Source organism: Centrocercus urophasianus, unplaced genomic scaffold (genome assembly GCF_019232065.1).
Source record: "Centrocercus urophasianus isolate 14NV4802_14NV808 unplaced genomic scaffold, USGS_Curo_1.0 seq_37, whole genome shotgun sequence".
Lineage (NCBI taxonomy): Eukaryota > Metazoa > Chordata > Aves > Galliformes > Phasianidae > Centrocercus > Centrocercus urophasianus.
This window is the reverse complement of record NW_024884944.1, coordinates 3,508,579-3,532,035: the sequence shown is the minus strand read 5'-3', so window position 1 is coordinate 3,532,035 and position 23,457 is coordinate 3,508,579. Positions and strand designations below refer to the sequence as shown.

At 53.3% G+C, this 23,457-nt stretch overlaps 1 protein-coding gene across 1 annotated transcript; it reads left to right on the top strand.

The window, feature by feature from the left end:
• The first annotated feature begins 1,162 nt into the window (after positions 1-1,162).
• Positions 1,163-23,350, top strand: TECTA (tectorin alpha). The gene is made up of 24 exons (XM_042832144.1): positions 1,163-1,198; positions 2,365-2,429; positions 3,453-3,586; positions 4,541-4,828; positions 6,260-6,397; positions 6,864-7,029; positions 8,804-9,216; positions 9,560-10,130; positions 10,703-11,295; positions 12,317-12,890; positions 14,121-14,731; positions 14,858-15,419; positions 16,307-16,506; positions 17,657-18,040; positions 19,158-19,444; positions 19,521-19,801; positions 19,884-19,994; positions 20,088-20,290; positions 20,601-20,764; positions 20,877-21,125; positions 21,404-21,566; positions 21,854-21,941; positions 22,166-22,282; positions 22,763-23,350. The coding sequence occupies exons 2-24, from the start codon at positions 2,366-2,368 to the stop codon at positions 22,855-22,857; spliced, it is 6,456 nt and encodes a 2,151-aa protein (XP_042688078.1). The 5' UTR covers positions 1,163-1,198; position 2,365; the 3' UTR covers positions 22,858-23,350.
• Positions 23,351-23,457: the final 107 nt, after the last annotated feature.

The following is a 23,457-nucleotide window of genomic DNA, read 5'->3' as shown; positions in this document are numbered from 1 at the left end:
GAAATAAATGAAGAGTGGTTTGCTCTGCTCCGATGCGCTCAGCTCTGCAGGATGGGCGCATCCCCTGGCAAAAGAAAATAGCTTAGAAGAGAAAGTCTTCCCCAAAGAGGCAGTGAAACCTCATCAAACTTAATCAGTGTAGACTTGCCCTGTAGAACAGGACCAGAATATTAAACTGCAGGAGGAGGAGAGGGAAACATGTTTTCGCCAGTTTTCTCTGTCTTACAAACAGGATGAGAAGAGTCAATTGATTTTTCTCCTCTGCTGCTACCTCTAGAAATGGGAGGGAAGAGAAGGGAAGAGTTGGGGTGCATAAAGCTGCACGATGGGAGTCTTCCATGGGAATATCAGAGCCTTAAAATCCCCCTGCCTCTTGAAGGCAGTGGGAGGGGATCCAGCACCAGCCTCCCTGTGTGCCCCATCAGCTGTGCAGCCCTCACGAATCCTGGCTGCGTGGGGATACTGGTGCTAAGGCCCCCACCAGTCCCATTCCCCCATCAACCCCAGTAAAACCTGACTCTGTCCCCGCACAGCGAGTGGGAATGGGAGCACCAGGGCATGGTCTTCAACAGACATGGAGAAATGTGTATTGCTGGGTAAGGCTTTCCTCTCCCACCTGTAACAGCAGAGGTAAATCGAGATGCAGAAAGTAGAACAAGTCTTGGATGGAAAAGTAACGCATTGAAGCCTTGGGGCGCTGCCTTTGAAAGGTGCTTTAAGCCTCGAACTGTTAATGCTAATCCTGTAACACTATATAGATGGCTTTTTTTCTGCACTTACACAAAGGAGGAAGGGGCTCGATTCTTTGAGGCTTGTATTTTTTTTTTTTCCCTTCAGCAAAAAAGCAATGCTGAGCAGAGCGGCTGCGGGCAGCTGACATCACAGCCGAACCCAGCGAGGGGCGAGCGCTGGGAAGGAAGGGGCTTCTCCCCATCTCTGGGCCCGAATCCGATCTCAGATTAGTGTGCTGTTATCAACAGAGGCACCAGGATTGCAACCCTACACTCCTCCAGCCCCGAACCAGCATTGGAGGAATCGCACTTTCAGTTGGGAGAGCACCAGGACGGGGACATAGCTGCACTCCTCAGCAAGAGTTGGCCAAGAGCACCGGCATGAGCTCTGCGTTGACATAGGAGTGCTGTCCTACAGAGCTGGGCTACAAGTTCAGACCACGTTGCTCCTGACGTCTACAAAACAGGTTGGTAATAATGTTTTTCTTATACCTAAAGAAATGCAGTGTGTTAAGTAACCTGTCCTGGATTTTCTGCTCCCAAGCAGTGCTGCTCTTGTGCTTGGGCTGCTGTACTGTTGTCTTCCCCATCGCTGCTAATAAACCCACAGCTGCTCTGATTTACAATAGCTATAAAATCCTGTTGTCCTGCTTTCAGCTTTCCAAGATAGATAGGGAATGAAGTAATACTCTGCTCCGGTGGAACAAATTTTTCTCAACATGGGGTAAGGGGGATTTTGGCCAACACAGTTGACCACTGGAACGTGGGACACATCTGTGCCATTGCTCCTGGCAATGGGGGACGAACAGGAGCGGTGTGGGACAGGTGGTGACACATCCCCTGCTTGCTATAGAGCTGTGCTGTGCATGGCACATGTATGTGGGGATAATTAAAGTAACTGGAGCTCTTGGTACGATATAGAAATAAACCTATAGGGAGAGCATACAGAGACCTTCCGTGGCCACTGGGTGCACGCAGTTGAAGTGCATGGGGATGTACAAAGAAGAGACATGCTGGAGGCTGCTGTAGAAGCTCAGGGTGTACTCAAGGTAGAGGTGCAGTGTGAAGCTGTTTGCATGCTGCTACAGCATGGTGCCTTCCTGCAAGCCCTGCTATGTGCAGAAAGCCAGAGAGACAGGCGAAGAAATCAAAGCAGGTGTTTTAGTGATATTTTCTATTGGATTAATAATGACTAACAAATTGCATTAGGCACGGGAGGAATTAGAGCTGGCAGAGGAGTTTGCTTTCCTGTTCCTAGCCTTGTATTTGCTTGTTTCTGTCATTGATTCTTGTTCAGCATGAAGTTGCCCAGCTGTGTAAGTGTTGGCGTCTCTAGTGCGAAGAGCTGAGTGATTGTGGAGCAGATCAGGCAGGAATTGCCTCTGAACAACAGGGTGAAATGGGGCAACACGTTGCAGTGCTGCAGCTCCTCCACGCAGTGACAGCTCGCTCTGCCAAGACCTGCAGGGCCGTTAGCCATTAGCAGTGGGATGGGCTCAGTAAGGCACTTAACAGAGTAGGCAGTTTGGATCTACTTGATGCCTGAGGGACCCTCTGCAGTGCTGGGATGGATCACTTGGGATGCGCTTTCCTTTGGAAGTGATGCATGTTTGGATTTCTCTCTGCCCTCTAGGATGAACCCACGATCGTTGCTCAGTGCCTGGGCAGCCCTGCTGGTGGTAACCATGCGGCACCAAGGTCAGTGCGGCTCCCCTGTGCCCCAAAACTGCCCCCAAAAACATCCTGTTTTCCTTGGTCAGAGTGTAACAGCAAACAGTGTTTCCCTGGGTCTGGAGGGGTGGGAGCACAGGCACCAATTGTGCAGTGGTGACAGAGTGCACTGAGGCAATGAACCTCCTGCCCACACAAATGGCTCTCGCCTCACTGGGAGCAGTGAAGCAAGATTAGTGCAGGTTAAATGAGGAGCTGCCGTGCTGCTGGGAATGTGAAGTTGGCAAAGCTGATAGTTACAGCAATCCCAGCAGCTCTGCTTTGCTCTAAGCACATCACCTAAGTGAGCATGCATAGTGCATGCATCTGAGTGCACATATGGAGGTGGCTGTGCTTTTGCTGTGGTACAGAATGGGACCATGACGAATTCCCAATGGCCAACAAGTGCCAAGAAGATGATAAACTGGATGAGCAGCAATCTGGTGTGAGGCTGAATGCAGGATCCCAAGGAACTCAGAGCATTTTTAGGGTGCCAGTAGGGTGAGGCCAGGTTTGCCCTTGTCTCCGTCAGGTCAGAGTGGGTTGGAGGGGTTCACTGGTGACACTGTCAGGCAGCCTCAAGCAGGGAACATCCTTGGGGTTGTGTAGTTGAGTATCCCTGGTGCCTCTGAGCAGTGCACCTTGGGGCTGCCGAGCACAGCATCCCCAGCTCAGGCACCACAGAGCCCCATTTCTGTAACCAAGACCTGTGAGCAGGCTGTCTGCAACCAGGGGCCTCTGAGAGGTGCAGGTTAGGACCTGGGAAATAAAAGCATGTTCCAAACTGAGGTAAACAGAGCTGGGATTGTTTGGAAGCATTGTGGCTCCCTTTAGCTCTGCTCGAATGTCACAAGGGCTGTGTGCTGCTTTTCTACATCAAAGAGAGGAGGAGGGGAAAGAAAGCCCATCTAAATCTCTGTTTGCTCAATGAAGGCTTTTGCTGGGTGCCCCAGTGTGCCCTCCCCAAAACTAGGACGGGTCCCTGTAAGCACTGAACCCCTCTCTTTGCAGTTCACGCCATGGCAAGTCTGTACCCATTTTGGCCAAACGACACAAAAACGCCCAAAGTGGATGATGGGAGCTCTCCTGAGATCAAGCTCTCTGTTCCGTTCATCTTCTTTGGAGCCCCATACAGGACAGTTTATGTAAGTGGAGAACAGACTTTCCTTTTATTCTTTTCTTTGTCATTTGGCTGCACGTTAAACGCGCTCTTGCTGTCGTCAAGAGTGGGAAGATTTATTAGCACCCACCTGACAAGTTCTTAGATTTCATGAACTGATAGGTTTTATGATTAAGAAAGTCAAAGGTATAGTTAATGGGCTAATGTTCATGGGGAAGGAATATAAAAGGCAATAAATTTTTTTTGTAGGTGATTAAATGGTACAACGAAGCTCAGGGCTTGACACAAGGAACATTATTCCTGTTCCATGACAAGAAACGAGAACATGCAGAGACCCATAGGAAAAAATAAAGGGTGGTTTGGAGCTGTGTGGAGGTGCCTAAGTCAAGGGTGGGATGCTGCCGTGCTCAAATGGCAGAGCAGTGACAACTGGCACTGGGAGGGCTCCTGGAGTGGGCTGTCAGGGGTGAGCACTTCTCTGTGTGTCCCTAAATGCATCATGGGGTCATGGAATGGTTTGGGTTGGAAGGGACCCTAAAGACTGCCTAACTCCAAGGCCTGCTAAAGCGCCATAAGTCTCACTAAATAAGGTTGCCCAAAGCCCCATCCATCCTGGCTGCTGGTTGGGGCACACACTGCACATGCTGTGGCATAATAATCCATTGCCCTGCAGCTACCCAGCCGTACAGCCAGCTCTCAAAGGCTGGGTGCACACAGGGACCAGAGGCAGATCCCAGCTGAGCTGGGTGCCAGCCTGCATGGCATTCTGATGTGTCCTCCACTGGTCTGTAGGAGCCTGGTTGTGCAGACTTCCCAAGGTTTTGCTCTGCCTGGGGTTTTATGAGTCCATCTGGCCAGGAGCTCTCATGAGCTGCCATCGTTACAAACCATCCCCTGCCACAAAACTCTCACTCCATGTTTTGTGATGAGCCAGCAGCTTGCTTAGGGCTCTCTCCAGTGACCCCATCTCCTCGGGCAGGTGAACAACAACGGCGTCATCTCCTTCAACTCGTTGGTCAGCCAGTTCACACCTGAAGCTTTCCCACTGGCTGATGGCCGGGCCTTCGTTGCGCCCTTCTGGGCCGACGTGCACAATGGCATCCGTGGGGAGATCTACTACCGCGAGAGCACCGACCCCGAGCTGCTGGGCAGAGCCTCCAAGGACATCCGCAAGTACTTCAAGGACATGGCATCCTTCTCTGCCACCTGGGTCTTCGTCGTCACCTGGGAGGAGGTGACGTTCTACGGGGGGAGCAGCACGACGCCGGTAAGAGCAACAGCTGTGGTATGCATGGTGCTGGCTGTGAGGATGGCCATGAACGTAGGGATGGCCATGGGCTTGACCCTGGGGATGGCCATGGCCATGGGGATGGCAGTGCAGTGTTTTTCCCAGCTTGAATGCCATTTAAATTGCTGTAAGCTGTGACAGCTGCCACTGTGGGGTCTGCGCCATCCTACAGGAGATTGGGGTGCAGGCAGTGTGTGAGGACTCCCTGCCGTCGTTTGGGGAAATGGACTTTTTGTATTTGTTTGCACGCTGCAAGTGCCAGAAGTTGGCTGCTTCTGTCTCGAGAAGTTGGCTTCGATAAGCCGTTCAGCTCTTTTCCATTTGTTAGAGAGGCTCGAGATGTAATGCATATTTTTGTGCCAGTCCTGGCAGCTCTTGCAGGAAAAAAACACACACACACACATATATTTGCAGACAGCCAGCAATATAGAGGTTCGTGTATTGCCTGAAGAATTACATTTGCAACACAATGCAATTTATTTTGGTACAGAGCAGCATTCCTGCTCGATAGTGGCCAAGGCTCTGGGTTGGCATGCAGAGCAACGCAATGCAACTTCAGCAGGAAATTCATCGCAATGCAGAAAAGCTGCAGAAAACAATTTGGGGAATGTGGCCTCGGGGGCACGGTTGTTTCTCCAGTCTCTTGGTGGCCACGGAGCAAAAGCATGTGGTTTCTGATGGCATATTTGTATGGCATGGGTGCCCAATGCGTTTTTGGCCACAAGTGCCAAACTGGGAAGTTTGTGTGGTTGAGATAAACAGTTGTGTTTGAAGGGATCCTGTGGGAGATTGCTGCATGGAGAAAGCATGCAGAGTACAGGCACCTTCTGTCTGTATAAGTGTAGATGTAAGGAGCAGGGATTTATGCTGCTTTCCCAGCCAGCAAAGTGTGTCCTTCTTGCACGGGGCCTGATTTTGTCTGAGTGTTTGGGGCTGGAAATGCAGAGTCATTTCAAGTGAAAGGAAGGACAGATTGAGCAGGTAGTGATGGGAAGTGGCAGCCAAGCCAAACACATAACGTACATGGCTGCCTCGGCTGCAACGCACCGTTAATCGCATTGTGGAATATGAATGCTGAAGGGAGCTGGGTAAGATAACATGTCGAGAAATAGAGCTAAGAGAGGGTAATGGGAGAGAACGGGTCATAGCAGCCGGCTGCTGGTCTCACACAAGCTTATTCTCTTGCTGCCATCTATTGGCACAGAATTGGATGGGGAGCAGCGCTGTGATTTCCCCAGACTGAAGCACGGGAGGGGATGGAATGGTTGGGGTCACTGTGTGTTGGGTCTCATTTGGTTCCTACTGCACAGCACCATGGTGCTCCTGCTGTCCCCCAGGGCGCGGGTGGCACAAGGGTGGGCAGCGGGAGAAAAGCAGCCTCACTTTGTGCATCTGTTGGTGCTTTCCCAGGTGAACACATTTCAAGCTGTTCTCATCACCGACGGGGTGTCATCCTTTGCCATATTTAATTACCAAGAGATCAGCTGGACCACGGGGACGGCCAGCGGAGGGGACCCCCTGACTGGGCTCGGTGGGGTGATGGCCCAGGTGAGGCTTTTGCTCCCTCTCCAGCTCTCGGATGGCTGCCCACAGCTTTCCTAATGTACCTGTGCTTCCTTGTGTCTCCTGTCCCTTCAGCACCCCTGGTACTGTAGATGGGCACGGCAGAATTTGGTGCTAGCAGCCATGCCACAGCTACCCCATCTGCCAAAAATGTGCTGCTGAGATGTGTCTTAAAGGCTACAGGCATTGAACTGTCCCTTCTGGGCTTTAGCCATGCCCAGGAGCACATATTTGCATTTATATGTGCATAAATATGTAAGCAGAGATCTGTTCTGCTTGTAGTGCCTGTGGAGTTTTCACTTGCATCCAAACTACCTGAAAACAGATTCCTGAAAAGCCCCATTAACACAGCATGCCTGGAAATCATTGCAGGGTGCAGGGAGGTACAGAACTGCAGAGCTGCTTTCCTGCAGCAGGATACCTGACAGAATCTGCTCTCTATCCATGTTAGGCTGGCTTCAACGGTGGAAATATCAGCAACTTCTTCAGCATCCCAGGCTCCAGAACCCCAGACATAGTCAATATAGAGCAAACAACCAACGTGAACATCCCGGGGCGCTGGGCTTTCAAAATAGATGGCAGAGAAATAGATCCAGCCAATGGCTGCAGCCTGAGAGGTAAGGGAGGAGTGGTGATGCCTTACATGTTGTGGGATGTAGAAGAGCAAGAGGTCCTGCAGCCTGAGTGCCCTGGGCTGCACAAGTGTGGTTTTGCCAAGGCAGACAAGGTCTGAGTGGGCAGCTCAGAGAAAACAGGGGGGCTGATAGAGCACTGGGAGCACTGTGCCATTTCCAACCACCAGCAAACAAAGCTGTCATTGGTGCTGGCTTTGTTGCATCCCTGCAGATTTATCAGCAACGCATTGTTAAAAGCTTTCATTTCTGCTGTCCAGACCTGTGATGTTAAAGGCTGGTCAGTTTGCAGCAGTCAAATACCACTCAGGCCATCATCTTGACTAATTTCTGCAGTGCTGATAGGGACAATGGGAAGCACCTGGGGACAGTCTTGTCCTCTTGCCCCTGGGATGGGAAAAGCTGTCAGAATAATCCCATGTTTGTGGATCTTGTGGGTCTTTTCCAACCTTGGTGATTCTATGATTCCATGATTCACGTCCTCTCTTTCTGTGGGAAGAATCATAGGTTTCTGAGCAGGATAAATTCCATGACCCTGCACCAATTACAGTGTCTGCATGTGCGTCAGCTCTGCTGTGGAGATATAGAGGGATGAAATGCACAGAGAAACAGAACAAGGACTGTGGTGTGGAGAGATAAAGGCATTGCCACTGAGCAAATAAAATTTATCAGGAACATGTACTGTGCTCTGGGAGTCTGCACAACAAGCAGGTTGTCACCTGCTGCTAAATGCTGTCACACCGTGCTGGGATATTTGACTTCTTCACAGGCAACACTTAGAATCGTACCAAAGGAGACCTGCACACCCCAAAGGCTCTTTCAGCCCAAGAGAAGCTTAGATTCCCACCACCCTAACAGCTTCCAGCTGCCACCAGAAGAAGAAAGGCCGGGTTTCAGAATGGGGCCAAAGCCAGCCTCTGCTTCCAGCCTCGAGGGCAGTGTGCACATCCCACCAGAAGGTCTGTGTGTCCCAGCATCTGCTTGCTTGCTCTCACAAGAGGCGATGAACCATGAGATGCTGGAGATGATGAGGCTCGCCATGCATAACAGAGCTCATTTGGCAAAACTCCATGCACCAGGACAGCTGATGCAGGAGCTGCTGAGCCTAAGAAGAGCTGTTGTTTGTTGCAAGAAGTTGGGAAATGGGTTTTTGTCTTTTGTTTTTTTTTGGAGGCATGGAAGAGCACAAAAAGTTTAGGAGAGGTAAAGCAGGCAGCTCACACATCCGCCTGAAAGAGAGGTGTGAAAGTCAACCATATGGAGGAGAGGGAATCTCTCAAGACGTCTGCCACCCTTTGCCTGTCTTCTGCTGCTCACGTCTCTCACCAGGGAAACCTGCCTCCCTTACAGAGCCTCTGTCTGACAGCGGGCTGAGCGTCCCCTCCTTGGTTCCCATCATCACCTATGCACGGATAGGAAGTTACTCATCAGCAGATCTTTGATTCCCTAGGTATCGTGAGCTCTTTTGGATCGGAAATGAATTGTCTCTTAACCTCTGATGACAGAGGCACTCCTTGATGGGCAAAGCCACTTGAAGAGAGTTATTATAGGAAAAAGGGCAAAGCTAACAAGCACGGTGGCACACAAGCACAGTGCTGGTGTTGAAGTGCTCTCCCCAGAGCAGCTGCAGAGCCACCAGCTCTCTCTGCAGGTCACAGAAGCAAACCCAAGATTTGTGTGACTGACTGAGTGACATTGTGCCTCTAGCTGTGGATGGAGTTCCAATGTAAGTGTTTTATTTCTTTTCCATGCTTTTTAGGACAGTTTCTCCATCAAGGCGAGATCTTCTGGGAGAACTCAAACTGCAGCACCAAGTGCCGCTGCCTGGATTTCAACAATGAGATCTTCTGCCAGGAGATGGCTTGCGGCCCATTCGAAGCATGCGAGCCGAAGATCAAGTTCTTCCAGTGCGTGCCTGTGGAGAGCAGCACCTGCGTGGTGTTCGGAGATCCGCACTACCACACCTTCGATGGCTTCCTCTTTCACTTCCAGGGTTCCTGCTCCTACCTCCTCGCCAGGCAGTGCTGGCCAGGCTCCCAGCTGCCCTACTTCAACGTGGAGGCCAAGAATGAGAACCGAGGCGGCTCCTCCGTCTCCTGGCTGAGGGACATTTTTGTGGAGGTCTACTCGCATAAGATCGTCCTCCCGAAGGGCAGCTTTGGGAAAGCCAAGGTAAGAGCTACACTGAACAGCTGGAACTTGCCAGGTCTGGTCCTGATGGCGAGATCCTGACAGTAGTCTTGTGTATTCCTTGGGAAGGGTGGAAGGCATGACAGCAAAGCCATGGGTCAGCCGAGGCCTGAGGTCTGGCCAGCCTTCTCCTGGAATCATATAATCATTAGGGTTGGAAAGACAACTGAGACCATCTTAGTCCAACCATCAACCCATGCTGTGACCACTTTAGATCATGTCACCCATCTATAAACATAAGGCCCTGCAGTGGGGTCCTATACCCCTCACGTGAAGCCTCAGCTTTTTTCCACGGTGGCTCAGTCCTCTGCTCATGTTCCCACAGGTGGATGACTTGGTGGTGTCCTTACCCATCTCCCTGGAGTTGGGCGCAATCAAAGTCTACCAAAGCGGCTTGTCCACAGCCCTGGAGACTGATTTTGGCCTGCTGGTGACTTACGATGGCCAACACTATGCCTCCATCTCCGTTCCTGGCACGTACATCAATGGCACGTGCGGTCTGTGCGGGAATTACAACAAAGACCCCGAGGACGATGCGCTGCGCTCGGATGGCAGGTTGGCCTCTTCCGTGCCAGAACTGGGCGAGAGCTGGCGAGTGCCTCACCCCGAGAGGAAGTGCTCACCTGGCTGCGTGGAGAACTGCAGCGTCTGCGACGCCTCCACCGAATCCCTCTATTTCTCCTCTGAATATTGCGGCTTCCTCAACAAGAGCGGCGGGCCGCTGTGGGAGTGCGGCTCCGTCATGGACCCCACTGCCTTCGTACACAGCTGTGTCTATGATCTGTGCAGCGCCCGGGAGAACGGCTCCGGGCTGTGCCAAGCCATCCAGGCGTACGCTGCGGTGTGCCAAGGCCTGGGCATCCCGGTGGGAGAATGGCGTGCCCAGACGGGATGCGGTAAGTGTGGGTGTGCTGGTGCTGGGGGCAAGCTGTGGAGTCTGCCTGAGGTCCTGGTGTGGGAGAGAGCCGGGATGGGGGACCATGTAAATGGGAGAAACAAAAGAATGAGGGAAATGAAAGGAATGATGTTGCCTGAGGTAGAGGGGTTCTGGCGAAAGCCACTTGGTCCTTCTTGTCTGCAGTGTGAGAGTTTCATGATAGCCAATGGGTGGCAAGAGTCAGGCAAGAGGGGGGAACTCAGGGATGCCGTGTGAGCAGTGGGCTGCTGTGCTAACAGCCTGCACCCGAGCTGGGGCTGGCTAGCAGTATGCTGGTCAGTGCACCCTCCTTGCTTTGGGTAGCAAATAGTTGCAGGAGGCTCAGTGGTGCAGGGGCTGCTTCAGAGGAGTTTTTGCTTGCATTAAGAATGGCCAACAAGGCGTGGGTGAGAAATGGAAGATCCAAGTCTACCGTAAAGTGGGAATGCTGGGTCATTTTACAATGGTGTGGCTTATTAGGTTGAGGTCCCTAGCTCAGAACCACATGGTAACACGGTCATCCTGTTGTTTGTGTCCCTTTGGCACCTGCAGAGGCAGCTGTGCAGTGCCCAGAGCACAGCCACTACTCAGTGTGTGCCAGTGGCTGCCCTGCCACCTGCTCAGACCTGACAGCCCCACTGCGCTGCACTGCACCCTGCACCGAGGGCTGTGAGTGCGACGATGGCCATGTGCTGAGCGCCGACCGCTGCATCCCTGTGCAGAAGTGTGGCTGTGACGTGGATGGACGGTACTACGCCATCGGAGAGGTGTTCTGGGCAACAGCAAACTGCACAGCAGAGTGCCAGTGCGAGGATGGCGGGGAGGCCAAGTGCTTCAACACCAGCTGCCCCGAAGGAGAGGTCTGCACCATTGAGGATGGCTACCGGGGTTGCTACCCGAAGCGGGAGGGCCTGTGTTCAGTGGGACAGAACCAGGTGCTGCGGACGTTTGACGGTGTCACCTTCCCCTACCCGCTGGAGCACTCTTACACGCTGCTCAAAACCTGCCTGGAGAAGCCTGACTTCATCGAGGTGGACATCAGCCAGAAGAAGCCGGGATACGCTCCCAATGGGCTGCGTGTCGTGCGGATCCAGGTGGTTGGCCAGGAGGTGAAGGTCGGAGGAGCCAGCCTGTCGGAGGTCAAGGTAAGGCAGTCACCAAGGTGGGAGGCATAGGCTTGTGCCATGCCACGGTGTCCCCGTGGAGAAGAGCTTACGGGTGTATGGCTCCGGAGTGTTCCTTGAGATCAGAGCCATCACAAGAGTCAAAGTCTACTCATCTCTCACATCCAAGGCAAGAGGTAAAAGGACTGGGATTGCATCCACCCATGGTCCCCATCCCATAGACTTCACAGCAGCTGCCAGCACTGGTGAGAAGACCACAGGTGCTCACCAAGATCCTGTTCTCACAACCCAGATCATGCAAACCCTCCACACCAAAGAGCTAGGGGAAAGCAGAAGATATCTTGAAAACACTTGTATTTTGATTGAAATACAAGTGGCTATAGTCAGCAAAATAGCTGTGGAAAAGAAGGAGTACCCCAACATTGAAGGTCTCCATGCTTTCTGAATCCTAGCCATACCCATTTTTACTCTGTTTTGCAGCTGAGGTTTTGCTCTTTGTCCTGTCAAGCCAAGACAGCCACAGTGGAGCAGACAGAATGCTGTGCTGTCACAAACTGTTAACTGGAACCCCTGCTAAAATTCCCAGCTATTTCCTATTTGCCAAGCATTTATTAACAGTGAGCAGTGGTGCAGGATGCAGGAAGGATGCAGTCAGGTGAGGCAGCCTTAAGTTCCAGGCTTCATTGGGAGCAGATGGAGCAGCTGCCATCAAGGTAGAGGAGAAGGCAATACCATAGTGTCTGTACCATAGGATTTAATGTAGGGTTGCATCTGTCCATGGCCATCCTGCCTTGTAGCACTGCTATTCCTATTTGCTTGCCAAGCCAAATCAGGAGGCTTTCTGAATGCTGCTGTTTTCTCCTCTAGCTTACTCTTGCTTGAATTTGCTCTTCGAATGAAATGCAAGGAAGTTACTGCATCCTGCCATGTGAAGGAGATTCCCAGCCTTCAAGGGTGGAGGCCAGGTTTAGCCTTCCTGTCGTGGTGCAGGCGGGACCACCTTGCAGAGTCACGTTGCCCTTACTAATGCCTTCCCTTGCAGGTGAATGGCTATGATGTGGACCTGCCATATTTCCACCCTTCTGGCCACCTGGAGATCTACCGCACTGACAACGGCACCATGACGGAGTCAGAGGGGCTCCTGAGCATTGGCTACTACGATTCAGGCCTCCTGGAGATCCACCTCTCCACCACCTACTTCAACTGCACCGGGGGTCTGTGTGGCTTCTTCAATGGCAATGCCAGTGACGAGTTTTGCACGCCCAAGGGCAAGTGCACGGACAACCTGGAGCTCTTCCTGGAGAGCTGGACGACGTTCGATGAGATCTGCAACGGGGAGTGTGGGGACCTCCTCAAGGCGTGCAACAATGACTCAGAGCTGCTCAAGACTTACCGGAGCCGCTCCAACTGCGGCATCATCAATGACCCCACCAACAGCTCCTTCCTGGAGTGCCACAGCGTGGTCAACGTCTCAGCCTACTACAGAACGTGCCTCTTCCACCTGTGCCAGAGCGGAGGCAACCAGTCGGAGCTGTGCGATGCAGTGGCGCGCTATGCCAGTGCCTGCAAGAACGCCGAGGTGGACGTCGGCCAATGGAGGAGCCACAGCTTTTGCCGTGAGTCTACAAAAGCTTTTGAGTATCTGGGGCGCTAAGGAGGAGATGTAGCCCCCTCTGCTTTGGCATGGGTCTTTTTCTTGGAGCTCATGGGTGTTCAGAGGTCGGTCCCCATTTTTTATGGGACCTTGCCCTGTGCCTTGTCGCTGGTGTGTACCTCGTAATGAAACAAAACTGAAAAGCATTTAAAAGAGGCACCCCAACCTTATTGGTTGCTGGGAGCAAAACAGCACCACAGAATGTACAGCATTTATAGAAGTCTGAAATCACAGGAGTGGGTGGGCATAAACTGGAGCTGTTTTCTTGCTCTGTTGGCTACCACAGAGGTTGGTGTCATCAAAAGAGCTACATCCAACGGAGGCATCCTCAGCAATGGAGACTGAGGCATACAAAGCATCTCCTCAGTAGCACACCAAAGGGAGAGAGGCTGCATTCTGCTCGCATACCAAAAGTCTCTCAGCTGTTTCACTTGCAAGGCAGGATTTGCAAAGCTTGTGCCATACCACGGTCAGGAGCTCACTCGTATCAGGAAGGGCAAGCCAGCAGGTGACCAGTGCATAGTGAGACCACAGCATGACCCAAAGACGAGGATACTTCATCTCACCTATCACTGGTAGTTTCTAAGTGACACCTTTGCCCACAGAGACAGATTTCCCCATTAAGCAGTTTTGTGATGGTGTTTCAGGAGACACAAGGAGGTTTACGATGCGGTGCAGGAGCGTTCCAGGGCTGCAGATGGTGGCTGACAGTACAGTAAGCCATCACCAGAGGATAATTTGAATATAGCATGTTTTAACTGTGGCTGTAAACTTACTGTTGATGGGAAAACATTCATAATTCAGCAGCGAATGTGAAAAATCTCCAGCATGGCTATACAGAGTAGGCAGCCCACGTCTCTGCTGTGCGAGGTGTAGAGAGGCATCCCTTTGGGACTGGGGCATCCATTTTTAAGTGGGGTGTCCATCTGGAAGAGGGAAGCAGGATGTCCTTTTTGGGTTGGCAGGAGGTGGCATCACTCGGCATGTGAGGGGGGAGGTGGCAGAGAGGAGTAGGAGTAACCGAGGGAGTGGGAATACCAGTGGCAGGCAGGCTGCTAGGACTAGTTCTCCATTTATATTGAGTGGGTCGGTATTCACCTCATGTCCACCTTCTGTCTGTACCCCACCTCGGTGCTCCTTGCGCCATGGCTGCGGGAGCTGCTAACTCACATACTTCATTTAATGCTCCCAGCCCTGGCGTGCCCAGAGAACAGCCATTTTGAGGAGTGCATGAGCTGCGTGGAGACCTGTGAGACTCTAGCCACGGGCCCTGTCTGCATGGACACCTGCACAGAGGGCTGCCAGTGCGACGAGGGCTTTGCCCTGCGTGGTTCCCGCTGCGTGCCCCGCGGTGAGTGTGGCTGCAACTTTGAGGGCCGCCAGCTGGCCACCAACCAGACCTTTTGGATGGACATCTCCTGCCACTTCCTCTGCTACTGCAATGGCTCAGATAACAGTGTGTACTGCGAGAACATCTCCTGCAAGGACGATGAGTACTGCCTAGAAGAGAACGGCCTCTACTACTGCCACGTCCGCACTGATGCCTCTTGCATCGTCTCTGGCTATGGGCACTACCTGACGTTTGATGGCTTCTCGTTCGACTTCCAGAGCAGCTGTGCCTTGGTGCTGTGCACCACCATCTCACGGCCGCGTGCAGAGCGGTCAGACACCTTCCCCACGTTCACTGTCACTGCCAAGAACGAGGATCGTGACACCTCCCTGGCCCTGTGGGTGAAGCAAGTGGAGGTGGAGGTCTTCAACTACAACATTGTCATTCACCGTGCCTACAAGTACACAGTGATGGTGAGTGGGGCCGTGAGGGTCGGGCGGTGCTGAGGGGTGATACCTTCCCACCCCAGCTGTGGCTCCTGGAGCAACAGGTGGTTTCCCTAAGCGCAAAATCTTGCTGTCTCATTTCCTTCCCCACAGATCAACAACGAAAGGCTCTACCTACCGCTGAAGCTGGGCCAGGGCAAAGTGAACATCTTCGCCTTTGGTTTCCACATTGTGGTGGAGACCGACTTTGGGCTGAAGGTGGTGTACGACTGGAAGACCTTCCTCTCCGTCACCATCCCGCGCAGCTTCCAGAACCTGACCTACGGCCTCTGCGGCCGCTACAACGGCAACCCTGACGATGACCTGGTGGCTGCGGGTGGCATGCCTGCCTTTGGCATCACTGACTTCGTGCAGAGCTGGGCCAAGCGGGACACCTTCTGTCGGGTGGGCTGTGGCGACCGCTGCCCAGCCTGTGGCAAAGTAGAAGGCTTCTGGAAACCCCAGCAGCTCTGCAGCCTCATTCCCAGCCAAAGCGGTGTCTTCGCCAAGTGCCACAGCAAAATCAACCCCAGCTATTTTTACAAGAACTGCCTCTTTGACACGTGCGTTGACGGGGGAGCCATGCAGACAGCCTGCGGCTGGCTGCAAAACTATGCCAGCACGTGCCAGACGCAGGGCATCGCCGTCATCGGCTGGAGGAACTTCACCTCGTGCTGTAAGTGCTGCCCTGCCAGCAGGCTCTTATTTAGCCCTCTGGCCAGATCTGAGTCCTCAGTTTGATCACTAATATAGAAAGGTGGTCAATTGGAAGCCCCTGGACAATGGAAGTGTCAACGTCATGGCAGTGGCACCATGTCAGAGTTGACCAGGGGCACGCCAGGGCCACAGTGGTGCAGGTACATGCAGCTGAATTTGTTCCTCAGGAGTTTTAGTTGTGAGCTTTGCAGCCAACAGTGTTTCCTCTAATGAGGTTGCTTGCTATTGTCAATGAGATTACACTGCAGCGTTCAATTAGGTTCCTGAGGGTGGGAGTCATGAGTCTCCCTGGCAGCCGCTCTATCTGGCAAATCAGCTGGGAAGTAATTGCTATCAGTAACAAGACCAAAAATTAAATTTATGTCATTCTTCCTCCTAACAAACCATCTCACAGCTCTGGAGGAATTGTTACAGCAGCACAGGGGCAGCATTGCTGCGTGCCTACATCCCATGTCCCTGCCCCACATGGTTCCTGGTGAGCTGGTGGCACCTTTGGGTGTGCAGTGGCCAAGGCGAGCTGTCAGTGGCACATACACTGAAACGTGTCCCCATGCTATCTGGGAGTCCATAGGACCACCAGGAGCACCCCTGTCACTCAGCATGTGGGTCAGCAGGAGTGACCAGTAGCATGGCAGCAGACAGCAACAAGGGTTTGTGCACTGTATGCATCAAGACACAGTCTTTGTGTGCCAGCAGTAGGACTCAATAATCCCAGTATGACCTTCCCAGTACACAATAATCTGTGATGATTCCCCGTGAGATTATGGCTGGAAGGAGCAGGTAGGAGAAGTCCTTAATCTGCAGGGAATTAATACACCTCCCTCGTGTTCTCCCCTCCCGTTGCAGCTGTCAGCTGTCCCCCCAACAGCCACTATGAGAGCTGTGTGTCCCTGTGCCAGCCCCGCTGTGCTGCCATCCGCCTGAAGAGCGACTGCGGCCACTATTGCGTGGAGGGCTGCCAGTGCGACCCTGGCTACGTGCTGAATGGCAAGAGCTGCATCCTGCCCCAGAACTGCGGCTGCTACTCTGATGGCAAATACTATGAGGTATGCTGGGAGCATTCTTCCCTCGGTGCCTTTACTGTAACCCTTTGTGATGATCCTTGATTGGGATGTGCGATCCAGGGATGCGTTGTAGGGTGTCACGCTGTGCCTGGTCACCATGGTATGTGGTGAAGGGTCTAAGGATCAAAGCAGGGCTTGCATGGGAAACACTGACCTCCCCATGCAGGGTTCTGTGTGACTCAAGATGAGCAAAAAACAAGGGCAGGATATGACAGGGTGCCAGCAGGCCCAGGGGGACAGAGGAGAGCAAAGTCATTTCTGGCACATCATACATCCTTCATCGTGTGGTTGTTGGGTGAGGATGGTTTGGGAGAGTGTGCTGGGATGCTGGGACAGGGGATTGGTGAGCAGGGATGTTCAGCACTTGCAGCCATGTTGTTGTGCATGCGGTGAGCATAGTGCTGCTTATGAAATCTACTTACTTGTGACCATGTGATGTTCGTTGAGATTCTGATCTATCAGTGTGATGCATTAATCACCACCGCACCACAGTACAGCAGTTGTAATGCATCATGGGATCCCAAAGGACAGAGGCAGCGCAGAGGCAGGATTACTGTTATGGTGCAGGATACTGTTATAGTGCTGTTTTGAGGAAGGAGTGGCTTGAAGAAAGCTAGATGCCATTGCCATCCTCCACATTTCCTTTGTCAGACGTTCATGTTCCTGTTGTCTGTTGGGTTGGAAGCAGGTAGGTTTGATGTCTGCACCGGTCTCAGGAAGAAAATACATTCTTGGTATTATTTTGATGAAGGGCTTTACACAACCAGTGGGTTGCATGATGCACATTTACAGCAAGATTCCCTTCTGGTCCTCAGTGCATTGAGATTAGTGCAGCCCTTCCCTGTAGCTGCAGTCACTTGCTTCGTTTTGTGCTGAGATGCTTGGGCACATCCACTTTGCTCGCCCACTTTGGACTCGTGCTCACTGTAGGGCTCACTCTAGAGGCTTATCCGTTGCTTGCAAGTTTGGTTCTGTTCCGGAGAGTTGCTCAGTGTGTACTGAGCTCTCTGCTCAGTCATCATCACCCGATTTCCCTTTTTACATGGAGAAAGCGAGTAAATCCATGCAGAATGTCCACAGCGGGCCTCGCAGAGGTTCCCACCCCTTGACCCGCCGCCCCTTGCTCTTGCAGCCCAAGCAGCTCTTCTGGAACGGGGACTGCACACGGCGGTGCCGCTGCTTCCGGCGCAACCTGATCCAGTGCGACCCGCGGCACTGCAAGTCGGACGAGGAGTGCGCCTCGCGCAACGGCGTGCGCGGCTGCTTCAGCACACGCAGCTCCTTCTGCCTGGCGGCGGGAGGCGGCGTCTTCCGCACCTTCGACGGCGCCTTCCTCCGCTTCCCCGCCAACTGCGCCTTCGTGCTGTCCACCATCTGCCAGAAGCTGCCCGACTTCTCCTTCCAGCTCATCATCAATTTCGACAAGTGGTCCTCGCCCAACCTCACCGTCATCTCCCCTGTGTACTTCTACATCAACGAGGAGCAGATCCTCATCAGTGACAGGAGTACAGTTAAGGTGAGGTCTTGCTGAGGTTGGGGGCCATCTCCTCCTGTGACACTGCTGGTCATAGCGGTAGAAGCAGCTTCATGTGAGACCAGCAGCCGCTCTCTGTTGTGCTGGGCTGGGACATTGGCCAGGTTGAGAGGAATGTTGGGAGGCAAGGTGGTCTGATGGAGCGGGGTGAGCCAGTGCCCATCACTGTGCTCATCATCTCGTGCAACCCCTGGGTGAGAGAGGGACACAGATCCAAGGGAATAATCATGCCAGTGTAATATAATCCTGCAGAAACCATCATGTAGTCTGCCTTAGTAATTAAGAAAATTTGGAGAACACTGGCACCTAAATAGAAGGGGACTGCTCTCAGCGTCAGTATCTAATGGACTCTGTCTTTTTACATGGCTGGAACACTAGTTACGGTAGTACATCATCATCAGAAGTTGTAGGGAAGGCTTAGTTCTTATATAGAAATGTTCAGTGGTTTTAAACTGAAAGAGTGTCGATTTAGACTAGATATTGGAAAGAAATTATTTACTGTAAGGGTGTGAAACACTGGAACAGATTGCCCAGTGAGGCTGTGAATGCCCCCTCAAAGCCAGACTGGATGGGGTTGTGAGCAGCCTGGTCTAGAGGGAGGTGTCCCTGCCTATAGCAGGGGATTAGAACTGGATGATCTTAAAGGTCCCTTCCAACACAAGCCATTCTGTGATTCTATGATCTACTGGATCTTGCTGTGCGTTCATCACCTCTGTATCTATTTAAAGTTATCCTTGCTTGATTTTATCACAGAATCTGGGGGTGGAAACAGAGGAGGATGTGGAATATGCATAGGGGCATTCTGATTTTGCGGTGGAGAGACATCACATGTGGCCTGTCTTAGCAGGAGAGGACTTGTGAGCTAGAGCCTATGCATGTTTGTATGGGCTGGTTTGCACTGTGGCCTTATGCTGGCATGTAAGGGAGGCAAGGACTTCAGAGTGATTCGCTGCAATTAAGAAAGGCAGCTGTTAAAGCAGAGTTTTGTGTTTGCATGCTTGGGGTGCTGGAAAACATCGGTGGAGACTGCAGGGAGGCGTTGCTCCTGCCCAGTGGAGGATGAAGGGATGTCATCCTTGCGTCCTCCCCACTGTGCCAGGTGAATGGCAGCCTCGTGAGCATCCCCTTCGTCACGGGACTCTCCACCAAGATCTACAGCCAGGAGGGCTTCCTGGTGATCGACTCCGGCCCCGACATCCAGATCCGCTACAACGGCTTCAACGTCATCAAGATCACCATCGGAGACCGGCTGCAGAACAAGGTGTGCGGGCTGTGCGGCAACTTCAACGGCGACCCGGCGGACGACTATGCGACGCTGCGGGGCAAGCCGGTGGTCAGCAGCGTGGTGCTGGCACAGAGCTGGAAAACCAACGGCATGCAGAAGAGGTGAGGTGGATGTGGTGGGGGGCACGGGGCTGGGCAGTTGGGGACCCCCTCCCCACGACGTGTCCGGTGCCCGCAGCTGCAACGAGCTGCAGTACTCCCAGTACGCCGCGTCCTGCGACAACGTCCAGATCCAGAAGCTGCAGAGCGACAACTACTGCCTGAAGCTGACAGACATGAAGGGCTTCTTCCAGCCCTGCTACGGCCTGCTGGACCCTCTGCCCTTCTACGAGTCCTGCTTCTTGGATGGCTGCTACAACCGCAAGCAGGTGCAGCTGTGCGGCTCACTGGCTGCCTATGGTGAAGCGTGCCGTACTTTCGGCATCCTGGGCACCGAGTGGATTGAGAAGGAGAATTGCTGTAAGCAAGATGGGCTCCTGTGGATGCTCAGAGTGCACTGGGCCCGGAGCACAAGGGTAAAGGTGCGTCTTGCGCTGTTTAGCAGGAGTGGTGGAGGACCCCTGTGCTGGCGCCGACTGCCCCAACAGGACCTGCGAGCTGGATGATGGTGGGGAGCTGTGTGGCTGCATTGAGCCCCCACCCTACGGCAACAGTGAGCCCGGGGCTGGGAGGGATGTCTGGGATGGGGATCTGGGCCCGGGGTGTCTTTTCTGTTGGTTCCATGAGCCTTCTCCTTTTCTCCTAGCCACCCATGACATCATTGATGCAGAGGTGACGTGCAAAGCTGCACAAATGGAGGTGTCCATCTCCAAGTGCAAGCTGTTCCAGCTGGGCTTCGAGCGCGAGGGCGTACGGGTCAATGACCGCCACTGTCCTGGCATAGAGGGCGAGGACTTCATCTCCTTCCAGATCAACAACACCAAGGGCAATTGCGGCAACTTGGTGCAGGTGGGACAGGGTGATGGGCTAATGGGCCCAGGGGTGGATGCTGCAGGCACTGGGTATTGTCTCACCTGGGAGCAATGGGGCAGGAAGTGCAGCAAGGGCACAGTGTGTTATAGGGTGGTCTGTCAAGGGTGAAAGGATCCAAGAGGTGGCCAGCACGTAGGACGCATCTTGCCTTGAGCCTTGGTCATATTGGGGTAGGAGAAATGGTATTTTCAGAGCTACACCACATGTTTTGGGTCTGAGGCATCTGCCACAAGTGGGAGATCAGAAACGGTCACTTTAGAGGGATGCCACGTTCTGCCTTCTGCAGTCCAACAGCACTCACATCGTATACAAGAACACGGTGTGGATTGAAAGTGCGAACAACACAGGCAACATCATCACCCGGGACCGGACCATCAACGTGGAGTTTTCCTGTGCCTATGAGCTGGACATCAAGATCTCTCTGGACTCAGTCGTGCGGCCAATGCTCAGGTCAGAGCAGGGCAAGCAGTGCACGTGTGTGCATGGACAGCAAGGTTACAATATGCAAACAACAGCCAATGCGAGGTCCAAGACTCATTTTTTTTTTTCTTCTTTTTATTAGTGTGATCAACCTGACAGTGCCAACGCAGGAAGGAAGCTTCACAACCAAGATGGCCCTGTACAAGAACTCCTCCTACAAGCACCCGTACCGGCAGGGGGAAGTGGTGCTGACCACGCGGGATGTGCTCTACGTGGGGGTCTTTGTGGTGGGGGCTGACTCCAACCACCTGATCCTGATGCTGAACAAGTGCTATGCAACACCCTCACGGGACAGCAATGACAAACTGCGCTACTTCATCATTGAGGGAGGGTGAGTGACCGCAGGCGCCTTGGTTTGGTTATCTATGGAAAGCATAGCTCCATAGGAGCTACTACAAAGACACCTAGGTCTATCCTAGCCAAAACTGGCATGTGTCATAGGGGTGCAGAAACATGGGTCCTATGATGCTCATATAGGTACAGTGACATCTAGGAGAATAGCTGAAAGATTTGCCCAAGGGGGTCTCATAGGGACAGAAGCAAGAAGTATTGCTTAAAGGAGGGTCCCGGCCACAGAAGCACCATGGCCAGCTTTTCTCCTGCTCGCAGGTGCCAAAACTTGAAGGACAACACCATTGGCATAGAGGAGAACGGGGTGTCCCTGACCTGTCGCTTCCATGTCACTGTCTTCAAGTTCATCGGGGACTACGATGAAGTCCACCTGCACTGTGCTGTTTCACTGTGTGACTCGGAGAAGTACTCCTGCAAAATAGTAAGGGAGGCTAAGGCTGAGGGTTGCTGGGGTTGGGAGTTTTCTGAGGCGGAGGTGGAACATGTTGTGCATGGCTTGTATTCAAGAGGCAGCCAGAGAGGCAGCCTTGAGGAAGAGATAGGGAGGATTGAACCTCCCTCTGGCTGCAGGGAGGAGAGCTCTGCTGTGGGAAGATCCTGGCTGTGTCGGGGGGGGAAAGGGGGTCTCTTGGGGGTCCGGGTTGGGGGTGTGTAGAGAGGGCTTGGTCAGTGGCCAAGAGTAATAAATGTGCTGACATCTCCATGCAGAACTGCCCCCAGCACCGGCGGTCAGCCAGCGCCTTCACTCACGAGGCCCACGAGCAGATCCTGTCAGTGGGGCCCATTCGGAGGAAACGTAAGTGTGTGTCATCCTGAGGACAGGCATGACGGGTCTTCCACCTTATGTGATGATCCCCTTGGTGCAAGGAAAGATGGCCAGGACATGGGAGTGTGGACCTGGAAGGTGATGGGGGAGTTCCAGTAGGCCTTCCCATCACTGGAGGGAGCGGGCGTCCTGGGTGGGCAACTGAGGGCTGCTCAGGATCCAGCAGCATCTCTCACTATCTGTCATGCACAAAGGATCAGACTGGTGTGAGGACAACGGTGGCTGTGAGCAGATCTGCACGAGTCAAGCAGATGGACCCCTGTGCAGCTGTGTGACAGGGACACTGCAAGGGGATGGCAAGAGCTGCAGGGGTAAGCACCAGGGCTTGGCCCTGTCATCGTGTGGGGTGGGCAGGGACATCTGTGCAACAGAGGGGCTGCTGGCATCCAGAGAAGGAGGGGAGGCAGCCTTTTTTGGATCCGGACAGAGATGAGGCTTGGATAACACGTGCCTTGGGTTAGCTGGAGTGGGATGGAGGCATTTGGCTGTGCGGACATGGAGTGCTGCAAATCTGGTGCTGCTTTACCATGAAGGGCTCATCAGGCAGTCAGTCTACAGGGAGCACGTGGGGCTTTGCTTGGGGCGGTGTGGGTTTGGCAGCACGCATCAATATCTGCAGAGGAGCAGGGCTATACGGAGGAGCAAGGCAGACTGGGCAGTGGCTTGTTGATGGGCTTCCCAGCTGAGAGGTGATCAGCTCAGGGGGGTCTGTGGAAGGGGGTGCCTGCAGGTCCCACCTAACTTGCAAGTGTCTGTTGCATCGATACATGTAACCTTTTTTCATTTTGCAGCCTCCAGCTCTTCAGCAGACAGCCGAGCCCAAGCAAGTCTTCTGGTGGTGGCACAGCTGTGGCTGTGGGTGGCTCTGCAGGACCCAACCTCATAGGGGTGGCTCTGCTGCCCAGCCATGTACTGTTCTCGTGTCAGCCTGAGTCTCTGTAGGGTAGCAGCCAGCACCCCCAGCGACAAACCCACTGCCGAGCCGGCCCCACAGATATAGGAGAGATTGGAATCGACCTGGAGTGAGGAGGGATGATCACTGGAAGCACAGAAGGCACTTTGACAGCGACGCAGATCAGGAAACTCACAAGGCTTGCAGCTTTTCCCCAGGTTCTGTCCTGTAGCATTTTGCCCAGGTGGGCAGCACCTCTATTAGCAGAGGGGGATGGGCTGAGCCTCATCCACATGTAGCATCCGTACCCTCAGAGAGGCTTCTGCCCCTCCTGGGACAAGGACAATCTCTCAGAACAGTCGTCATCATCAGAGCGCTGGGATGCAGCCAGAGGTAGGTGGCACTGCGCAGGGTGCGGAACGGAGGAGCGCGCTCGGCTCGGAGGACGTTGGCACAGCATGGGAACTCATCATCCTTCAGATCTCCATCCAAGGGAGCGGTGGGGGTGTGGGGCAGAGGGCTGAGCGTGTGTCTGGGGGGAGCGGAGAGGCATGGGGAGTGCTTTTGGGAGAGAGAAGCGTGCTTAAGAAGAGA

Coding starts and splice junctions, on each gene's coding strand:
- TECTA (XM_042832144.1), top strand. CDS start 2,366: ATGAACCCACGATCGTTGCTCAGTGCCTGGGCAGCCCTGCTGGTGGTA. Junction 19,445..19,520: donor ACCAACGGCATGCAGAAGAG/GTGAGGTGGATG, acceptor CGGTGCCCGCAG/CTGCAACGAGCTGCAGTACT. Junction 19,995..20,087: donor GCCCCCACCCTACGGCAACA/GTGAGCCCGGGG, acceptor CTTTTCTCCTAG/CCACCCATGACATCATTGAT.